The sequence below is a fragment of the Chlorocebus sabaeus genome, chromosome 16, assembly GCF_047675955.1.
Source record: "Chlorocebus sabaeus isolate Y175 chromosome 16, mChlSab1.0.hap1, whole genome shotgun sequence".
NCBI classification, from domain to species: domain Eukaryota; kingdom Metazoa; phylum Chordata; class Mammalia; order Primates; family Cercopithecidae; genus Chlorocebus; species Chlorocebus sabaeus.
In genome coordinates this window covers 51,845,195-51,865,746 of record NC_132919.1, presented here as the reverse complement: position 1 = coordinate 51,865,746, position 20,552 = coordinate 51,845,195, and the positions used below count along the sequence as shown (strand labels likewise).

Sequence of the window (20,552 nt, the reverse complement as noted above, 5' to 3'; positions counted from 1 at the left end):
GGGGAAGGAGGACGAAAAAGGGTTGATCTAGCAACTCCCAGACCAAGACACCAGGAGGGTTCCGCCCTCGGCTCCGCCTCCAGCTTTGCATACGCCTCCTGATTGGTCGGCGGCGGGCGGCCCCACCCCGCGGAGCCGGGCTCTGCAAGCTGCAGGCGGGCTCCGCCAAGATGCAGCGGCGGCTCCGGGTGTCGCCGGGCGGGCCAGGGGCAGCGCGTACCCGAGCTGGGCTGGGGGCGCCCGCCACGGCACCCGCGCGCTCCTAGCGCCCCAGACCCGCCTGCAGACCCGATCCTCCCTGCCGCCGTCCCACCCGCAGTCCCCGCCCCTCCACCCTTTGTGTAGCCGCCACCCGGCGCCCCCGGCTCTGCGCGACCCCGGCCGGGCCGGACCGTGGCAAAGCGCCAGGCCCCGCGTGGGCTCGCGGCGAGCGGTTGATGGCGAGGGGGCGCGGCGCGGGCGCTGTAGCCCGAGTTCCCAACGCTGGAGGCCCGGCCCGCCTCCGCCGCATTGTCCCGGGCCGCGCGTCCCGGCCCTGAGCCGCGCCGCCGCAGCACCCGCCCGCCGCCCGCGGGGCCATGCGGAGAGCCGCCGGGATGGAGGACTTCTCCGCGGAGGAAGAGGAGCCCTGGTACGACCAGCAAGACCTGGAGCAGGGTGAGCGCGGGGGCGATGGGGGCGGGAAAGCGGGGAGCGCCCGGTGACCCCTGTCCGCTTCTCCATTGTTGGGCGCTATCACCCCGGGAGGGGCTGGGCTGGACCCGGAGCGCCTGACTCGGAGGAGCGACGCGTCTGGAGAACCGGGACGTGGAGAGAGGGGGCGCTGCCGGAGAAGACGCGGACCGGACGGGTGGAGACCTGCAAAAGTGGGGGTCTGGGGGCGGTCTTCCTATTTTCCCAGACCACAGGGCATCCGTCATCCAACTCGCCCACCCCATCCTGGAGGCAGCAACTGCCCAGCCGCCCCTGGTATTGTTACGGGGCCTGAGCGCTGGCTAGGAGTCTTTGGAGGCCGGGAGGCGGCTCCTTCGTCATGTTTTGCTGGGAGGGTGGCGTGTGTATAGAGGGAAGTTATCTCACACCAAATCCAGCAGCACCCGTCTCTGCCAGGATTTATGAGCTCTAAGACTCCCAGAAAGTTTCCCCGACTCGCTTCCTACTCAGGGAGAAGTGGTACCGGGTCTTTGCTGGTGAAGAAGCAGAAAGTCAAGTCTCCCATCTGCCTTCAAGAGTCAGGAGTCGCTTAGCCCTCCCCTGCCCGGTCCCCTTGCAAATGGCTCATGGTTTGGAGGGGGTCAGGTTCGGGAATCCCGGCCAGTGTGCCAGATGAGAGACTGAATAAAGAGGGATACACCTCCGCTGCCCCCAGTTGCCATCTGAGGGCAGAAAGGGCGACTGGAAGGGGGTTAGAAGCTGGTGATGAGGTGGCCGAAGTGACATCACTAGGAGTGGGGGATGGGGCTGTTGGGACAGGAAGCAGGAGGAGGCCTGCTGGAGTGGAGTCAATTCTACCCTCTCCTCCCCCAAGATGCCTCGTTCTTGGATGGTGAGAGCTGGAAGGGGTGAGGAAACGAGTCCAGGGAGCAGTGACCTTCCCACAGCCTCCAGCAAGCTGGGGGGTGTGGACACAAGTCTGCTGCAGTTTGTGCCATCGTGGCGTGCTGTGGTGTGCCCATACCCTGCTCTCCATCCACAAGGCTCCAGAGGGCTGGTTTTGCCCTGATGTGCAGCAGCTACCCGGATCCTGAAACCCCGACCTACTTCCCCACATGGCCAAGATTGACTGGCAGATGAGGCTCTGTCCTTGTGCTCAGGAAAAGGGTTAATCATAGCCTCAGGGGGACCAGGGTGGGACTGGGGATGCTGGACTAGACCCTGCCATGGTCTGTGTCCTGGACTCTAACCTCAGCCTCCTTGCCTGGAATGAGATATAGCTCCCCTCACACACACACACACACACACAGATACAGCTCCCCTCTCACACACACACACACAAACACACACATCCACACATTGTGAAAACCCCCTCTCCTATCCTGAACAGCAGATTTTTCCATGAACACCTATTAGGCTCCCTTTAAGTAACAGACACCATCCTGGGAGCTGGGAATAGTCACAGCCCTGACCCTGAAGGTATACCCTGGCAGGTGAAGGAGGCAGGCTTGTAACTAAGTGCAGGTGGCACAGTATATTTTTCTTTTTTATTTTTATTTATTTATTTATTTTGAGACAGAGTCTCCCTCTGTCACCCAGGTTGGAGTATAATGGTGCGATCTCAGCTCACTGCAACCTCCACCTCCCGGGTTCAAGTGATTCTCCTGCCTCAGCCTCCTGAGTAGCTGGGACCACACCCGGCTAATTTTTGTATTTTTAGCAGAGACAGGGTTTCACCATGTTGGCCAGGCTGGTCTCAAACTCCTGACCTCAAATGATCCACCTGTCTTGGCCTCCCAAAGTGCTGGGATTACAGGCATAAGCCACCGCGCCCGGCTGGTAGCACAATATTATGGGCAGTGGGGAGGGCTTCCTGGAAGAGCCAGGCTTAGAAAGAAAGATTGGAAACTGAGTTCTTGACAAGACAGTTTTCAGGTAGGCCGATGCTAATAGTTGCTGTCTCACTTAATTCCTGCACCCCTAATGAAGGCTTTGGCACTGTTCCTGGCCCAGAGATGGGAAAGGAGCCAGGGTGTAGAGGTGGGAGATGTGCAGAGATGCGCAGCTTCTTGAGAGAGAGAAGTATCTGAGACTCCAGCTGCACTGGGTGGCCATGCTCTGGGCTGCCGGGAGGGATGGGCCCTGCAGGCCTTTGCTTCTCTGGCCCTGCTGGTCTGCAGCTGTCGGTCTGACCCAGCAGCCCCAATGGTAGCCAAAGGCCAGGAATCAGGAGGGAAAGCAGAAATGAGACAGCCTCAGAATAAACTGGAGCTTCCTGCCGAAAGTTGGATGTCTGCTTGCTGTGGGCCAGGTGCTGTGCTGAGCCTGAGGACATAGTCTCTGCCCTCAGAGAGTCCACATTACATTAGAGAAGACAGAAATAGGACCAAACGTACAATGGCGTCAGAGTGAGGGGTTCTGCAGCTGTAGACCCAGCGACAGGGACAGCAGGGACTCAGAAAGGTTTATGCCAAGGCCCTTTTGAGCTGGAGGCTCTCCAGGAGAGGGAGGGAAGAAGTCATTCCAGGGGGAAGGGACACTTGTACCAAGTCATGGAGTGACGTGAGAAGGCTGCAAAGTAGGGAATGAGGGGCTGAAGGAAGCACTGGACACGGGTTCTGAGGGGCATTCCCATGGGCCCCGCCTGCTCTGTGCCCCAGGGGCCAGGCATGGAGAACTGGATGGTGGGACAGAGCAGGGGCTAAAGGCCAGCCATATTGGGTGTCAGAGGCCTGTTGCATCTCCCAACCCACAAATTCTCTTCCACCTAGCTGCTCCCTGGTTGCCTGTGAGTGGCCCAGAAATGGTTTTCTCAGCCAGCCACCTGGTCTCACCTCCCATCTGTTTCCTCCTGCCCCAAGGGCAGGCCCCAATTCCACTTTCTAGAAGCTTGACTGTAGAGATCCTGTTTGACTTTGGTGCTCTGTCCTGGTGGAAGGCAGCCATGGGACAAGTGAGGTCCTAGATTCTCACTGTGTTCCCTCTGCCTACTGCCATGAACATCTATAAAAATAGAAAAAGCCAGCTGGGCACAGCAGCTCACGCCTGTAATCCCAGCACTTTGGGAGGCCGAGGCAGGCGGATCACCTAAGGTCGGGAGTTCGAGACCAGCCTGACCAACATGGAGAAACCCCGTCTCTACTAAAAATACAATATTAGCCAGGCTTGGTGGCACATGCCTGTAGTCCCAGCTACTCAGGAGGCTGAGGCAGGAGACTCGCTTGAACCCAGGAGGCAGAGGTTGTAGTGAGCTGAGATAGTGCCATTGCACTCCAGCCTGGGCAACAAGAGCAAAACTCTGTCAGAGAGAAAGAGAGAGAGAGAGAGAAAGGAAGGAAGGAGGGAGGGAGGGAAGAAAGGAAGGAAGGAAGGAAGGGAGGGAGGGAGGGAGGGAGGGAGGAAGGGAGGAAGGGCCATTGGTTATTAAGCACTGGTACTCCCTCTTTTGGCCCACTTTCCTCCCCCACCTTGGACCAGGCATGGTAGGCCCTGTGAATTCCTCCTTCCAGGCTGAGAGGCGGCTGCTGAGTCACAGATTTGAAGTCCTTGGTACCTGTGCTTTCCCCGCCTGCCTAGCTGACCTTGAGTCCTCAGCCTCAGGAGAGCTCTGACCTGGCAACAGGAGGGAGATCCTGCCTCCACCCCGGTTACCCCAAAGGTGACCTGACCCTGATTCTGTGGACCCAGAGTGGCTGACAGTCATGCCCTGGAGCTGAGAACAGCCCTGCCAGGTAGTACTTGTGTCCACTACCTGGAGCCCACACCCTTACCTTTGTCCTCCCTGAAAATGTCCCGTCCCTTTGCTGCATCTCTGCTGTGGAATTTGTGGTGCCCAAGCCAGTGAGGGACAGTGGGATTTCTAAGTTTCTTTTCAAAGACAGGCTCTGGGCTCCCCAGACATTCCTTCTCAGGCCTCTGGGGCATTGCTTCATGTAAAACCACTAAAGCCTCCTAAAGGAGACCCCAGAAAACCCTGGGGTCCAGGCAGGGGAGGTGACAACCCAGACTTTATTTTATTTTATTATTTTTTTTTTTCTTTTGACCTGCACGGTTCAAACCCGTAGCCCAGACTTAGTACCTTCCCCAGCTTGGTCCGGTGTGTCCCATTCATCCAGCTGTGACAGGCTGTTACTCCACTTTCACTTCCTGCCTAGCCAGCTCCCCCATTCTCCCGTTCCCAGGCCTCTCTCCTCTGAGCCGGGAGCCGTCACCAGCCCTCTGCTAGCTGGTGTTCTCTCCCTAGCACTTGGCTCCACTCATTTCCCTGCTCTGCAACTTCTAGACTCTTCCCTGATCCCTCCTGGCAGCTTTGACCAGCTTAGCTTGCACTGTGATCCAGTTTCCCTAAAATGATCTGAGACCTGCCTCTCTGCCCCCAAACAGCTTCTATTGTGTTTCTCTTTCTACCTGTCCCTGAATCACTAGGTGGCCCAAGTCGATTCACTGCCTTCAAAGGGCAACCTTTGATGTCTCTGGTGTGTAGGCTGGTATACCACCCTGGCCTGCCAGCATTAGAGATCTACACACAGCCCAGACGCTCACCTGGAAGAGGGGGGCATGATGTTGCACTGCACTTGGCCTTTCTTCACTCACCTCTGATGCAGTGGCTTTGCATTCTAGTTAAGCTGCAGGGGCTCCATGAAGGCCACTTACATGGAGCGTGTCCTCCAACATCCACGGCAGGAGGTAGAATCAGTAGCAATGGCCTCTTTGCAGACCACATAACAGTTTCCAAGGGGGGAAGCATTTAGGAGGGTAGCTCTCTGATCTCTTTCATGTATATCTGAACTACTGGATACTGTTCAGGATGAGCTACATTTGAGTCCCACTATGGAAAACAGGAAGATAGCATGGCTCTCTCATCACAAACTGAAGATGATTTTGCCCAGCTCCTGAGTCCTGAGTTACTGCCATGCACACAACATAGCATACGGCCGTAGTTCCATCTTTTTGTTGAGACAGAGTCTCGTTCCATCGCCCAGGTTGGAGTTCAGTGGCACAATCTCGGCTCACTGCAACCTCTGCCTCCCGGGTTCAGGCAATTCTCCTGCTTCAGCCTTCTGAGTAGCTGGGATTACAGGTGTGCACCAGCACACCCAGCTAATTAATTTTTCTGTAGCGACAGGGGTCTCACTATGTTGCCCAGTTCAATGATCTTTACATCAAACTTTACAATTTGTAGATACCACCAGATTTTTGCCCAACTTACAGTTAATAAATTCATACAGCATATATTCTCATTCCCTTACTAGGTTTATGTTACGTAACTAGTTTTTCTTGGCATCCTCATCAGAAAGTTAATTGCTCAAGGCTAAAGGTTCTCATCTATGATTTACATGATTTGGTTTCTTTGTTGTTGTTGTTGTTGTTTTCAATGACTGAGGTAGGTGTTTGGGAAAGCTGCCTTTGTTTTTCCAGGCTAAGTTGCTGCAGCCTTGCTCTAGGATAGCAGCTTTGCACTCCTTCTCCAGATGACACAGGGCCCTCCTTTGGCTAAAACCCAGCCCTGGAGGCTCCACTTTGGCTGTTTCAAAACCTCACCTCTGTGCACGGGAGCAGGCTCCAGATTTGTTCCTGTGGGGCAGCTCAGCCTTTATGTCCAGGCTCGGTGGCTGGTCAGGCCCCTCTGCCTCTCACAAGGCAACGTCAGTTCCGCCCCCAGCTTGGCTGAAGGCCCAAGGCTCTGCTCTCAGCTGCCCACCAAGAGTCACTGCTTGCCCGGGCTCGTCCCAAAGGAAAACTTCCACCCCAGGTCTAGATTTCTTTTCAAGGACATCCCTTGTGCTCCCCAGTTATTCCTTCTCAGGCCTCTGTCCATTGCGTAGCAAGGGCTCAGCCAAAACAACCGTATCTAGGAAACTTTCTGTCCGGGAGTATAGAGCCCATCCGTCCTCCAGAGATCCTAGAACTATCACTGTATCTAAAAAGGGAAAGCAGTAGAGAACTGGATCCCTGAACCACATCATATTGGCCCCAGTAGAGTTGCCTTCATGCATCTTGATCTGATTTACATCGTCAGCCTAGATTGAGAGCTGTTTTAAGCAGCAGCCTCATAAAGTGAAACAGACCGGTGCTTTCCTGGACAGTCTTTTGACAGAATGCCTCAAGAAGGCCTACCTTTTGTCCCAGGAATTCTGTTTCTAGGAATTCTGTATCTAGGCCTACCTTTTGTTCCAGATGCCTAGGCCTACCCTTTGTTCAAGGAATTCTGTGTCCTAAGGAATTGGGCGGTGATTTGCACAAAACATTTTGTACCACAAAGTTAATTAGTTTCATTCTTTTTTTTTTTCAGAGATAGGGTCTTGCTTTGTCTCACTGGAATGCAGTGGCGCAATCATACATTACTGTAATCTGAAACGACTGGACTCAAGCAATCCTCCCACATCAACTTCCCTAGTAGCTGCAACCACAGCACCCCCCCCCACCTAGTAGCTGCACCACCATGCCCAGCTAATTTTTACAATTTTTTTGTAGAGATGGGGTCTTGGGTAGGGCGCGATCCCAACACTTTGGGAGGCTGAAGCGGGCGGATCATGAGGTCAAGAGATCGAGACCATCCTGGACAACATGGAGAAACACCGTCTCTACTAAAAATACAAAAATTAGCTGGGCGTGGTAGCGCGTGCCTGTAGTCCCAGCTACTCGGGAGGCTGAGACAGGAGAATTGCTTGAACTTGGGAGGCGGAGGCTGCAGTGAGCCAAGATGCACCACTGCACTCCAGCCTGGTGACAGAGAAAGACTCAATCTCAAAAAAAAGGAAAAAAGAGATAGGGTGTCGCTATGTTTCCCAGGCTAGTCTCTAACTTTGGACCTCAAGCTGTCCTCTCACCTCAGCCTCTCAAAGCACTGGGATTACAGGCATGAACCACTGTGCCCAGTCTACACTTTCTTTTTTTCTTTTTTTTTTCTTTTTGAGAGACAGTGTCTCACTCTGTCATCCAGGCTGGAGTCCAGCAGCACAATCACAGCTCACCAAGTAGCTGGGATTACAGGCATATGCCAAGACACCCCACTAATTTTCTTATTTTTTGTAAAGATAGGGTCTCATTATATTGCCCAGGCTGGTCTTGAACTCCTTTGCTAAAGCAATCCTCCCACCTCGGCCTCCCAAAGTGCTAGGATTATAGGTGTGAGCCACCATACCTGGCCTGGCCTGTAATTTTTAAATCACCAGTTTGTTGTTGTTTGTTTGTTTGGTTTGTTTTTTTGAGACAGGGTCTCTCTCTGTCACCCCGGCTGGAGTGCAGTGACACAATCTCGGCTCACTGCAACCTCTGTCTCCCAGGTTCAAGTGATCCTCCTGCCTCAACTTCCCAAGTAGCTGGGACCACAGGCACACGCCTGGCTAATTTTTGTTTTTAGTAGAGACAGGGTTTTACCATGTTGGCCAGGCTGGTCTCGAACTCCTGACTTCAAGTGATCCACCCACCTCGGCCTCCCAAAGAGCTGGGATTATAGGCGTGAGCCACTGCGCCTGGCCTAAATCACCAGTTTTTAACCTTTCTGTACTGTTTGATTTTTTTACACCAATCATGCCTTATGAAAAACATTAAATCTATTTTAAAAAGGAAATAGCCTTGTGAAACTCAGCCTGAGCCTGCTATAATGACCTCTTTAAGGACCTGCTCTCCCCCAACTTCTCTGACTCTGGATTAAGCAGCCTAAATCTTTTTTTTTTTTTTTAAACAGATTTATTGAGATTTAATTAATACACAATACAATTCACTCATTTAAAGTGTGCAATTCAATGGTTTTTATTATATTCACAGAGTTATGCAACCATCACCACAGTCAATTTTAGAATATTTTTATCACCCTGCCTCTTTTTAAAACAAAAAACAGGCCAGGCACAGTAGCTCACACCTGTAATTCCAGCACTTTGGGAGGCCGAGGTGGGTGGATTGCTTGAGATCAGGAGTTTGAGACCAGCCTGACCAACGTGGTGAAACCCCATCTCTATTAAAAATACAAAAATTAGCTGGACGTGATTGTGGGCGCCTGTAATCCCAGCTACTTGGGAGGCTGACGCAGGAGAATGGCGTGAACCCAGGAGGCGGAGGTTGCAGTGAGCCGAGATTGCCCCACTGCTCTCCAGCCTGGGAGACAAAGCGAGACTCCGTCTCAAAAAAAAAAAAAGGAAAGAAACAAAAAATAATAAATATATTTAATATACATATGTGTGTTGTTGGGAAGGTTGTATCCACTCCAAATGTCTAGGTATCATCACACAACTCAGACCCACAAAGAGAACTTAGGGATTTTAGTACCTGCCATTTGCTTCTAACTCCTCTCTACCCACCCATCCCCCTGAAAACAGACGGATTCCCTCCTAGCCTATCTGATGGGTGCTCATTTCCCTTGGACTGGGGTCGGGGAGGGAAGGTTCCAGTCCTGCAGGGTACAAGCACCAGGGCTGCCGCGGGAAGAGGATGGTTCTGCTGCTCAGGGAAAGGAGAAGGTTTGAGAGCAGGGCACATGTCACTAGGGTCAAATGGTACCCAACCAGGAGCCCAATACCTGAATTATCCCCCCAGCATGGACATAAACCAGCTGGTGACCATCTGCTGTCCTGCTCATTAGCCATAAAACCAAGAAGTTGGGCCAAAAAGTTCTGAATCCTCTTCCAGTTTTAATATTCAGCAAGCCCTTCTGCTCTCTCTGCCTCTCAGCAAGCTCCTATTCACCCTTTTCTTTTTTTCTTTCTTTTTTTTTTTTTGAGATGGAGTCTCGCACTGTCACTCAGGCTGGAGTGCAGTGGCAGGATCTCGGCTCACTGCAACCTCTGTCTCCCAGGTTCAAACGATTCTTCTGCCTCAGCCTCCCAAGTAGCTGGGATTACAGGCTTGTGCCACCACACCCGGCTAATTTTTATATTTTTAGTAGAGATAGGATTTCACCATGTTGGCCTGGCTGGTCTCGAACTCCCGACCTCAAGTGATCCTCCCACCTTGGCCTCCCAAAGTGCTGGGATTACAGGCGTGAGCCACTGCACCCGGCCTCCTATCCACCCTTCAAAGTCCGACTCGAAAGCTGCCCGTTTGCCTGAGCCTCCCGGGGAGAGTGAAGCTCTCCTTTGCCCATCACTCCACAGCACCTGGCCCCATGTCCGCCCATGCTCTTATCACTCACTCATTCTTCCAAAAAGACAAATTATGCACTGACTCTGTGCTAGATACTGTCCTAGGCCCTGGGGATATTCATGAGCAAAACATAAAAATCCCTGCCCTGCCAGGTGCGGTGGCTCACGCCTGTAATACTAGCATTTTGAGAGGTCAAGGTAGGAGGGTCGCTTGAGGCCAGGAGTTCGAGACTAGCCTGGGCAATATAACATGACCCTGTCTCTACAAAAAAAATTTTTTAAATTTTAAGCCGGGTATGGTGGCTCACGCCTATAATCCCAGCACTTTGGGAGGCCTGAGGTCAGGAGTTCAAGACCAGTGTGGCCAACATGGTGAGACCCCATCTCTACTAAAAATACAAAACATTAGCCGGGCGTGGTAGTGGGTGCCTATAATCCCGGCATAAAGAAGATTTTAGAAAAAAAAAAAAAAAAGGGGGCCAGGCACTGTGGCTCACGCCTGTAATCCCAGCAGTTTGGGAGGCCGAGGAGGGTGGATTATGAGGTCGGGAGATCGAGACCATCCTGGCTAACACGGTGAAACCCCATCTCTACTAAGAATGCAAAAAATTAGCCAGGCATGGCAGCAGGTGCCTGTAGTCCCAGCTACTTGGGAGGCTGAGGCAGGAGAATGGTTGGCGGGAACCTGGGAGGCGGAGGTTGCAGTGAGCCAAGATCGCGCCACTGCGCTCCAGCCTGAGCAAGAAGAGCAAAACTCTGTCTCAAAAAAAAAAAAAAATACTACTCCTGTAGTCCCAGCAACTGGTATTATAGTCCCACGCCTGTTCACAGGCGTGATCATATACGCTGTAGCCTTGAGCTCCTGGGCTCAAGGGATCCTATCCCAGGCAGCAGTATTGCACCACCTTTTTTTTTTTTTTTTTTTTTTAATAGAGATGAGATCTCACTATGTTGCCCTGGGAGGCTGAGGGAGGAAGATCGCTTGAGCCCAGGAGCTCAAGGCTGCAGCACATATGATCACACCTGTAAATACTCACTGCACCCCAGCCTGGGCCCCATCCCTTAAAAGAAAAAAAAAAAACTGCCCCATGAGCTCACAGTTAGTTGAGGGAGCTGAAAAAGATAAAGGAGTAACTTGCTTGGGAAATTAGATGGTGCTAAGTGCTAAGGAGAAAGATGAAGCGGGAGAGAGACTGCAGGGCAGGGAACAGTGTGACTGAACCAAGTGATTGGAGAAAGTGATAGGCACAGACTTGAAGGAGAAGAGGCAGCAAGTCCTGGAAGTGTCAGGAAAGAACATTCCAGGCAGAAGTAACAGTGCAAAGGCTTAGCTCCTGGCTTACGTCTCCTCCCAGGCCTGGAGGCTCCCGGTGTCTTGGTTACGTGGGGATCACCTAGAGTAGATGCTCGGAACATGAATGGGCATCCTCTGCCTTTGTTCTCATGCTCACGTTTCTCCTATCCTAGACTTGCACCTAGCTGCAGAGCTGGGGAAGACTCTGCTGGAGAGGAACAAGGAGCTGGAGGGGTCCCTGCAGCAGATGTACGCCACCAATGAGGAACAGGTGCAGGAGATCGAGGTGAGGGCCCTGCATGTGCTTGCCCACACCCCTCAAGGGCCCCTTGGCCTGTGTGTGACTTTATGCAACTTAGAATAAGGTGCCAGCTTATCAGACACAGCCTTAGCCCAATAGCCTGGTATAGTTCACAACTGTGCTATCCTGTACAAGGATAGCACAGCTATCTCAGGCAGCCCTATTGCACCATCAGTTTTGTGTTTTTTCTTTAAATAGAGACCAAGTCTCACCATGTTGCCCAAGCTGGTCTCTAACTCCTGAGTTCAAGTGATCCTCCCACCTCAGCCTCCTAAAATGCTAGGATTACAGGCATGAGCCACCATGCCCAGCCTGAACAACCATTTTTAAGCCCCACTCAGCTGAAGACAAATACATCAAAGCAAACTTGTCCTTAGAAGGGGAGAAGAGGCTGGGTGTGGTGGCTCATGCTTGTAATCCCAGCACTTTGGGAGGCCAAGGTGGGTGAAATACTTGAGCCCAGGCAACGTGGCGAAACCTTGTCTCTACAAAAAATACAAAAATTAGCTGGCTATAGTGGCATGCGCCTGTGGTCCCAGCTATTTGAGAGGATGAGGTGAGGATCGCTTGAGCCTGGAGGTTGAGGCTGCAGTGAGCCGTGATTGTGCCACTGCACTCCAGCCAAGGCAACAGAGCAAGACCCTGTCTTAAAAATAAATAAATAAAATAAAAAAGATTTTAGAAGTTAAAAAAAAAAAAAAAAAGGGGCTGGGGTGGTGGCGCACGCCTATAATCCCAGCACTTTGAGAGGCAGAGGCAGGCAGATCACTTGAGGTCAGGAGTTCAAGACCAGCCTGGCCAATATGGTGAAACCCTGTCTCTACTAAAAATACCAAAATTAGCCAGGCATGGTGGCGGGCACCTATAGTTCCAGCTACTCAGGAGGCTGAGGCAGGAGAATCACTTGAACTCAGGAGGCAGAGGTTGCAGTGAGTCAAAATCACGCCACTGCACTTCAGCCTGGGCAATACGGCAAGACTCTGTCTCAAAGAAAAGAAAAGAAAACAAAAAAGACAAAAAAAGAAGTAGAAGGAGGGTCTAGGCAGAGACATTTGCCCCTGCCCAATTCCAAAAGGTTACTCAATGTGCTTCCACCCCCAGTACCTAACCAAGCAGCTGGACACGCTGCGGCACGTGAACGAGCAGCACGCCAAAGTCTACGAGCAGCTGGACCTGACAGCCCGGGACCTGGAGCTGACCAACCACAGGCTGGTGCTGGAGAGCAAGGCCGCCCAGCAGAAGATCCATGGGTGAGGGCCCGGGTGAGAGCGGGGGGCAGGCGAGGGAGAGCCCCCAGGGCTGAGTGTACACAGGAGCCCATGGACTGATGGGTGTGACTTGTGCATGTCTCCCTAGGAACCTGGGATGGGAGTGAGCTCGTCCTTGTGGATTTTGTGTGGTTTAACATTCAGGCTGCAACCTTGCTTTAAGCACCAACTATGCGCTAGACTCTTTTTTATACACTGGGGATGCAACGATGGGGAAACAAAGGCATTGTCCTGCCCTATAAGACCTCACAGCCTGGAAGAGAAGGCAGGCATGTAAATATTTTATGGCAGTGCAGGACAATAAGTGATAGAGGAGTGACAAGGAACTGAGGTGGCACAGAGGAGAAGTCATCAGCTCGCCTGAGAGGTATAAAAGAAGGGCGGGTCCTTGGGCATGCAGAGAATTCCCCACCCTACCTCAGAACCCAACAGCGGCTCAAGGGTACCTGTCTACCTCCTACCCAACGTCTCTCCATCTTCAGGGAGCCAGGGCTGCCATGAGGCAAACTGGCCCCATCCCCTTAAAGTCCCTGTGTGTCCACCGCCCCACTCCCAGGCTGACGGAGACCATTGAGCGCCTCCAGGCCCAGGTGGAGGAGCTGCAGGCCCAGGTGGAGCAACTAAGAAGCCTGGAGCAGCTGCAAGTGCTCCGGGAGAAGCGGGAACGCAGGCGTACCATCCACACCTTCCCCTGCCTCAAGGAGCTATGCACCAGCCCCCGGTAGGTGAGAGTGCTCCTTGGTGTCTCTGGGATTGCCAGCTATGGGAGGAAGGAGAGGCAGCAGACAGCAGGGTGCTGTTGGTGCATCATCCAGGCCATCAGAGAGACTGGGCCTGTTGCTAATGACAGTCATAGCAGCTGGCGTTTACTGAGCCCTGGCTGTGTGCTGCCACTATGCTGATACAATTTTTCTTTTCTTTTTTTTTTTTTTGAGACGGAGTCTTGCTCTGTCACCCAGGCTGGAGTGCAGTGGTGCGATCTCGGCTCACTGCAAGCTCTGCCTCCCAGGTTCACGCCATTCTCCTGCCTCAGCCTCCAGAGTAGCTGGGACTACAGGCGCCCACCACCACACCCGGCTCATTTTTGTGTGTGTGTGTGTGTGTGTATTTTTAGTAGAGACGGGGTTTCACCATGTTAGCCAGGATGGTTTCAGTCTCCTGACCTCGTGATCCACCCGCCTCAGCCTCCCAGAAGTGCTGGGATTACAGGCGTGAGCCACCGCGCCTGGCCTAAGCTGATATAATTCTTTTTTTTTTTTTTTTTGAGACGGAGTCTCGCTCTGTGACCTAGGCTGGAGTGCAGTGGCCGGATGTCAGCTAACTGCAAGCTCCGCCTTCCGGGTTTATGCCATTCTCCTGCCTCAGCCTCTTGAGTAGCTGGGACCACAGGCACCCGCCACCTTGCCCGGCTAGTTTACAAATTTTTCAGTAGAGACGGGGTTTCACCGGGTCAGCCAGGATGGTCTCTATCTCCTGACCTCGTGATCCGCCCGTCTCGGCCTCCCAAAGTGCTGGGATTACAGGCTTGAGCCACTGCGCCCAGCCAGCTGATATAATTCTTATGGCAACACTCTTGGGGGTGTTTTATGATGCCTACTCTCCAGATGATAAAATTGAAGCGCAGAGGTTGTGTGTCTTATCCAAGGTCACCTGTTTAGTAAGAGGTTCAGCCAGGATGCTAACCCAGGAGGGGTAACCCACTGTGCTTTTCAGTTCCTGTTAAATCTAAGACCAGATAACCACTTAATAATGGAAAAATACATGTTTCATATGTAGTGGGTGTTTCAATAAGGGTCCTGGCAGGAAACAGTCTCTTACACAGAGTAATGGAAAAGTTAAATGAAGAAGAGGTGTGGGCAGGGCGTAGGGAAACCACAGGGACACTATAGTGCCCCAGGGTTGCAGCAGAGTGGAGCTGCCACCAGGCCTAGGCCTCAAAGAGCAAGGGGGAAGGGAGGTTACGGGCACCTAGAATGTATGGAGAAGGCTGCCTGGTCACCATTAACCATGGAGAGCCCAAGGAAGATACACTCCACGGCCTCTGCTCCCCCCTCGGATCTCTAGCCAGTGCCTCCCATGTGCCAAGCTCAGGGGAGAACCAAGCAACCTGGCAGAGGCGGTCCGTGGTGGTCAGCCTCCAGGGGCAGAGAGCAGGGGGAGAAGGGTGGAGGAGGGTGGAGAGCCAACGGAGAGGGGCAAACAATTTCAGCCCAGAGAACAAGAGAGATGTAAGGGCTGGGCTTCTCAGCCTTGGCCGTGACCGTGACCACTGCCCTCTCCTCCGCCCCCACCTCGCTCGGGCTTCCACTCCCCGCCAGGTGCAAGGATGCTTTCCGCCTACACAGTTCCTCCCTGGAGCTGGGCCCGCGGCCCCTGGAGCAGGAGAACGAGCGGCTGCAGTCCCTGGTGGGGGCGCTGCGCTCCCAGGTGAGCCAGGAGCGGCAGCGCAAGGAGCGGGCGGAGCGCGAGTACACCGCGGTGCTGCAGGAGTACTCCGAGCTGGAGCGCCAGCTGTGCGAGATGGAGGCCTGTCGCCTGCGCGTGCAAGAGCTGGAGGCAGAGCTGCTGGAGCTGCAGCAGATGAAGCAGGCCAAGACCTACCTACTGGGCCCGGACGACCACCTGGCCGAAGCCCTGCTTGCACCCCTCACGCAGGCCCCTGAGGCCGACGATCCCCAGCCCGGCCGCGGGGACGACTCAGGCGCCCAGGACGGTATCTCCTCACCTGCCGCCTCCCCAGGCCACGTGGTGCGCAAGAGCTGCAGCGACACTGCGCTCAACGCCATCGTGGCCAAAGACCCAGCCAGCCGGCACGCGGGCAACCTCACACTGCACGCCAACAGTGTGCGCAAGCGGGGCATGTCCATTCTGCGGGAGGTGGACGAGCAGTACCACGCGCTGCTCGAGAAGTACGAGGAGCTGCTGAGCAAGTGCCGGCAGCATGGGGCCGGGGTGCGGCACACCGGTGTGCAGACCTCGCGCCCCATCTCCCGGGACAGCTCGTGGAGGGACTTGCGCGGGGGTGAGGAGGGCCAGGGGGAGGCCAAGGCAGGTGAGAAGAGCCTAAGCCAGCACGTGGAGGCTGTCGACAAGCGGCTGGAGCACAGCCAGCCCGAGTACAAGGCACTCTTTAAGGAGATATTCTCCAGGATCCAGAAGACCAAGGCTGACATCAACGCCACCAAAGTCAAGACGCACAGCAGCAAGTGACCCTCGCCCGGCCTGCAGCCTCCCCCAGGGTGGAGGCCGTGGGGTCCCTCAGGCCTGGGCGGTGCAGCTTCCAGAGAGCGAGCGCCCTTTAGCGGCCTGCCACCACAGCACGCGACCTCCTGATCCGGAAGCACGCAGCATGTTCCCTGCTGAGCGGAGGCAGCCCACCTGTTCTGCCTCCCAGGAGCCCTTGGCCACCTCGCGCCAGCCCAAAGGCGCAGCTCAGAGTTCAAAGCCAAATGTCCCCACTACCCCAGGGATCCCCCAGCTCCCCCAGCCCCAGGCTTCCTGACCCTGCACCTCACCCTCAGAATGGTGGCCAGGCTTCTGAGAAAGCCATTCTGGATCAGTTGGCTGTTTTTTGGTTAAGTTTGTTTTTTTCTAAGAGATTTGCAATGCAAGGTCTCCTTGACCCCTTGCCACAACTGGAAACACTTGAAAGGGGACCCCAGGGCCAGCTGTTTCAGGGGTTTCCTGGACCACCCACTGCTTCTCCCCAGCCCTGATGTGCTGACATTCCCTTAGTACCAGCTGTCCCACCCCCAAGGTCCTGACCAGGTCAGAGATGTCCCCTGCCATGCAGAGCAGGAAGCCTCAGCTGGGCCTGGAGTGTCCCTGCTCCAGCCCGGCCAAGGACAGGTTTCTCCCTGGATACTCCTGGCCCACCACAGATCTGTAGCCAGTCAGAGGAGGAGGAAAAGGAGCCCCTCAGCAGACTGATGCAGTTTCGCTCAGAGCCGGCCTCCTCGGCTTCCAACCTCGGAAATGCCTGCTGGGCCTTAAGCTTTCCAGGGGCCGGGGCAGTGGGGAGCCCTCATCCCTTCACACTGCCTCCAACTAATCAAGCTTGGCCTCTGACTCCCCTCTCTGTGCTTGCCCCCATCTCAGGGACCATGATGTCTCAGTCACTCCACGCTCCTCACAGGCCAACCCTGGCACAGGTCATGTCTGCAGTCCCCAGAATGCTCTGGACATGCACCACCAGCCAGTGGTCCCAGTGTCCACCCCTGCCTGCCGTTCACTGGGGACTGGGGTTTTCACCCCATGCTGCATTCTGTTGAATTGGGATGGGGCTGAGGAACATGCTCCCTCCCTCCCTCCCTCCCATAAAATGCCTGCTCTTAACTTCCCACCTTTGTGGGGGACTTTTGAGGACCCAGCTGGGTCAGGGGTTTTGCTTCAAGATGTCAGAAAGTCAAGGTTCAGCTAAGAGACACCCAGGTCCCCAGCTTGCCCTGAGCAGCTTCTGGTTCCTTCTGCCACCCTTTCTGAGACCCTAGAAACCAGAGGAGCCATACAGTCAGTGGAAGGCGGGGGCCCTGGCCTCTGTACCGGGAGCCCAGTGGGAACCTTCATGCCTTATTTATTTCTAATGGGTAAAGGGGTTTTCTTACCAAGCATCCCTGACCTCCTGGAGACACCACCTGCTTTCCGGGCGGCACTGTGATGGGAGCTGGTGGCGACTGCGTCCTTCTGTACATGAAACTGGGAAACTTGTCCTTTGAGGCTAGGCAGCTCCCTGCCCTCTGTGTGTCTCTGTTATCTGGGCAAAAGGAGTGTGGAAGGGTGGGGGGAAGAGCTCCAGCCTGTTTGCTCCCCAGCTCTGTAGTGGCAGACCAGCGTCACCTTTGAAGTATACATGAGAGAAATATATTTACAAATGCTTTATTCTCTTCTTTAATAAAAAATGCACCAGTATTCTAAAAGCAGAAATGGCCCATCGCTGTGCATCTCACACACCTGCCTCGAATCGCGCCCAGCCGTGGGAGAGGGTAGCATCCTGGGTCCCACTTCCCTGAGTCTGAACAGCTCCAAATAGCAGCCTCTGGCAGAAGTTTCTATATTTATTGAGGGCCAGCTAGGGATACATGGTGAACAAGCCAGCAGGGCCTCTCTTCCCTTGGAGTTTACATTCTTGTGTGGAGAGATCCACCCAAAATAATTAAACAAAAGATGTAGCATGATGGAAAAATCAGGGCAGGAGGGTAGTGCTACCTCTCAGCTAGAGCACCTGGGTTCAACAGGGTGAACCAAGTTTTTAAAAAAAAAAGGAAGAAAAATCGACCTGGCGCAGTGGCTCATGCCTATAATCCCCGCCTTTTGGGAGGCCACAGTGGATCACTCGAGCCCAGAAGTTTGAGACCAGCCTGGGCAACATAGCAAGACCCCCTCCCTCTCTACAAAACATTTTTTGAAAATTAGCAGAGCAAGGTGGTGTGTATTTGTAGTCCCAGCTATTCAGGAGGCTGAGGTGGGAGGATCACGAGCCTGGGAAGTCAAAGCTGAAGTGACCTATGATCGCACCACTGCACTCCAACCTGGGCAACAGAGCGAGACCCTGTCTCAAAAAAAAAAAAAATCATATCTAGATATATAAATACAGCACATGAAGAGATACACAGTGTTACTAAAATTTCTGGGGGAGCAATTGGGAGAAAGTGTCTAAACAGGCTCTTTGAGGTGGGAATGTGGAGCAATCATGGAAAAAAAAGATTGAGAAATGCTAAGCGAGAGTGGTCGGGGCACCTCTGGAGAGGTGATGATGAAGCTGAAACCAGAAGGCTGGGGAGGAACCAATGGGAAGACCAGTGGAGGCGCAGGGAGCAGCTGGGGCGGTGGGGGGGGGGGGGCCAGGACAGAGGGTGGAGGCCAGGCTCCCAAAGCGCCCAAAGGTTCAGGGGAGCTCGGGCCTCCTAAGTGCAATGAGAAGCCATGGCAGTGAGTCCAGGGCCAGACTGATACCCTGAAGGACCATGAGGGGTGGGGAAGCTGACCTGCCTTTGGTGAGCCACCCATTGATGACACAGGACAGTCACAGGAATGACAAGAAGGCCATTCCTGTGAAGGCCTGGTGTTTTTCAAGCTGATAAACCCCACATCTCTCTTCCATATACATGAAAAACCTCACCACTCCCATTCTTCCTCAGACATCCATCTCCTCCCCATGTTATAGAGAGAACGGTACATAGAGGGGCTCATCTTCTGGAGGAGTCCCTGTCACCAAGATTCTGCCAGCCTCCCTCTTTTCTGGAAGTGCCCTCAATCCGTTGGGTTTTTTGTTCTCCTCAATGCAAAATGATAGGCTGGGCGCGGTGGCTCATGCCTGTAATCCCAGCACTTTGGGAGGCTGAGGCGGGCAGATCATGTGACATCAAGAGTTTGAGACCAGCCTGGCCAACATGGTAAAACCCTGTCTCTACTAAAAATACAAAAATTCTAGCTATTTAGGAGGCTGAGGTGGGAAGATCACTTGAACCGGGAAGTAGAGGTTGCAGTCAGCCGAGATCGCACCATTGCACTCCAGCCTGGGAGACAGAGCGAGACTCCATCTCAAAAAAAAAAAAAAGCGAAATGATAGCACTTTTTCAGACTCCCCATGCTCCACCCAACCCCCTCCAGATTTAGTAATGTCCATCCTGAACTTAAGAATTGCTGTCCAAGCCGGGCGCGGTGGCTCAAGCCTGTAATCCCAGCACTTTGGGAGGCCGAGACGGACGGATCACTAGGTCAGGAGATCGAGACCATCCAGGCTAACACAGTGAAACCCCGTCTCTACTAAAAATACAAGAAAATTAGCCGGGCGTGGTGGCAGGCGCCTGTAGTCCCAGCTACTCGGGAGGCTGAGGCAGGAGAATGGCGTAAACCCGGGAGGCGGAGCTTGCAGTGAGCCGAGATCGCGCCACTGCACTCCAGCCTGGGGCACACAGCAAGACTCCGTCTCAAAAAAAAAAAAAAAAGAATTGCTGTCCAAGAAAAAATTAGCTGGGCGCGGTGGTGGGCGCCTGTAGTCCCAGCTACTTGGGAGGCTGAGGCAGGAGAATAGTGTGAACCCGGGAGGCGGAGCTTGCAGTGAACCGAGATCGCACAACTGCACTCCAGCCTGGGCGACAGAGCGAGACTCGGTCTCCAAAAAAAAAAAAGAGAGAGAGAGAGAAAAAAGAAAGAATTGCTGTCCAAGCTCAGATATTGGAAGCCTAGAAACAGGACTGTGGATCCTGATCAAAGGGGGCACCTCTAGGGTATCCTCCTTCACTTCACACTGCCAACCCCACCCACCCCTTCTCGCACCAGCAGCCTGGATGGACCTTTCCGATGGGTGACTTCCAAAATCAGAGAGGAAAATGCTCCTGAATCTTTGAGGGGTTTCTTGCTAGCTTCTTCACTCTCCTGTCTCCAGACAAAAAAAGGCAGCTCTGTGGACCCCAATTCCACCAGCCCACATGACCTGAGTCTGTGGAACAGTTTCCAAAGTCTTCCCAGGGAAGTAGACTCGGGCCAGCTGGAGCTGGGGAGAAATGCAGGCTTCCCCCAAAATTCCTTCCCCCAATGTCCTGATGGGGAACAACTTCCCTTGAACTCAGGAGGGGAGGTGAGTGTGGTGTGGGGCCGGGCGCAGTGGCTCACGCCTGTAATCCCAGCACTTTGGGAGGCCAAGGCAGGAGGATCACTTGAGCCCAGGAGTTGGAAACCAGCCTGGCCAACATGGCGAAACCCCACCTCTATTAAAAACACAAAAATTAGCCAGGCATGGTGGTGCACACCTGTAATCCCAGCTACTCTGGAGGCTGAGATACAAGAATTGCTTGAACCCAGGAGGCGGAGGTTACAGTGAGCCTAGACCACACCACTGCACTCCAGCCTGGTGATAGAACGAAATTCAGTCTCAAGAAAAAAAAAGTGCAATGTGGCGAGCCCGAGCCCAGGGCTGGGCCCCAAACTGCTGTGCTTAGTACATCAACTGAACA

At 53.7% G+C, this 20,552-nt stretch overlaps 1 protein-coding gene across 2 annotated transcripts; it reads left to right on the top strand.

Annotated features, from left to right (window-relative positions):
* Nucleotides 1-167: 167 nt before the first annotated feature.
* CDR2L (cerebellar degeneration related protein 2 like) lies at nt 168-17,520 on the top strand. 2 transcript variants are annotated; one of them, XM_008011803.3, is made up of 6 exons: nt 549-657; nt 4,164-4,385; nt 11,202-11,314; nt 12,431-12,579; nt 13,154-13,318; nt 14,916-17,520. In XM_008011803.3, exons 3-6 carry the CDS (start codon nt 11,276-11,278, stop codon nt 15,805-15,807), a joined length of 1,245 nt encoding a protein of 414 aa, XP_008009994.2. In that variant the 5' UTR covers nt 549-657; nt 4,164-4,385; nt 11,202-11,275; the 3' UTR covers nt 15,808-17,520. The 2 variants fall into 2 exon arrangements, with proteins under 2 accessions (XP_008009993.2, XP_008009994.2); XM_008011802.3 differs by lacking the exon at nt 4,164-4,385 and having other exon boundaries at nt 168-657.
* The last annotated feature ends 3,032 nt before the right edge of the window (nt 17,521-20,552 follow it).

Excerpts from the sequence above, each read along its gene's own strand:
- CDR2L (XM_008011802.3), top strand. The coding sequence starts at position 579 with ATGCGGAGAGCCGCCGGGATGGAGGACTTCTCCGCGGAGGAAGAGGAG. Across the intron at positions 658-11,201 it reads CCAGCAAGACCTGGAGCAGG|ACTTGCACCTAGCTGCAGAG; the intron begins GTGAGCGCGGGG and ends CTCCTATCCTAG. Across the intron at positions 13,319-14,915 it reads GAGCTATGCACCAGCCCCCG|GTGCAAGGATGCTTTCCGCC; the intron begins GTAGGTGAGAGT and ends ACTCCCCGCCAG.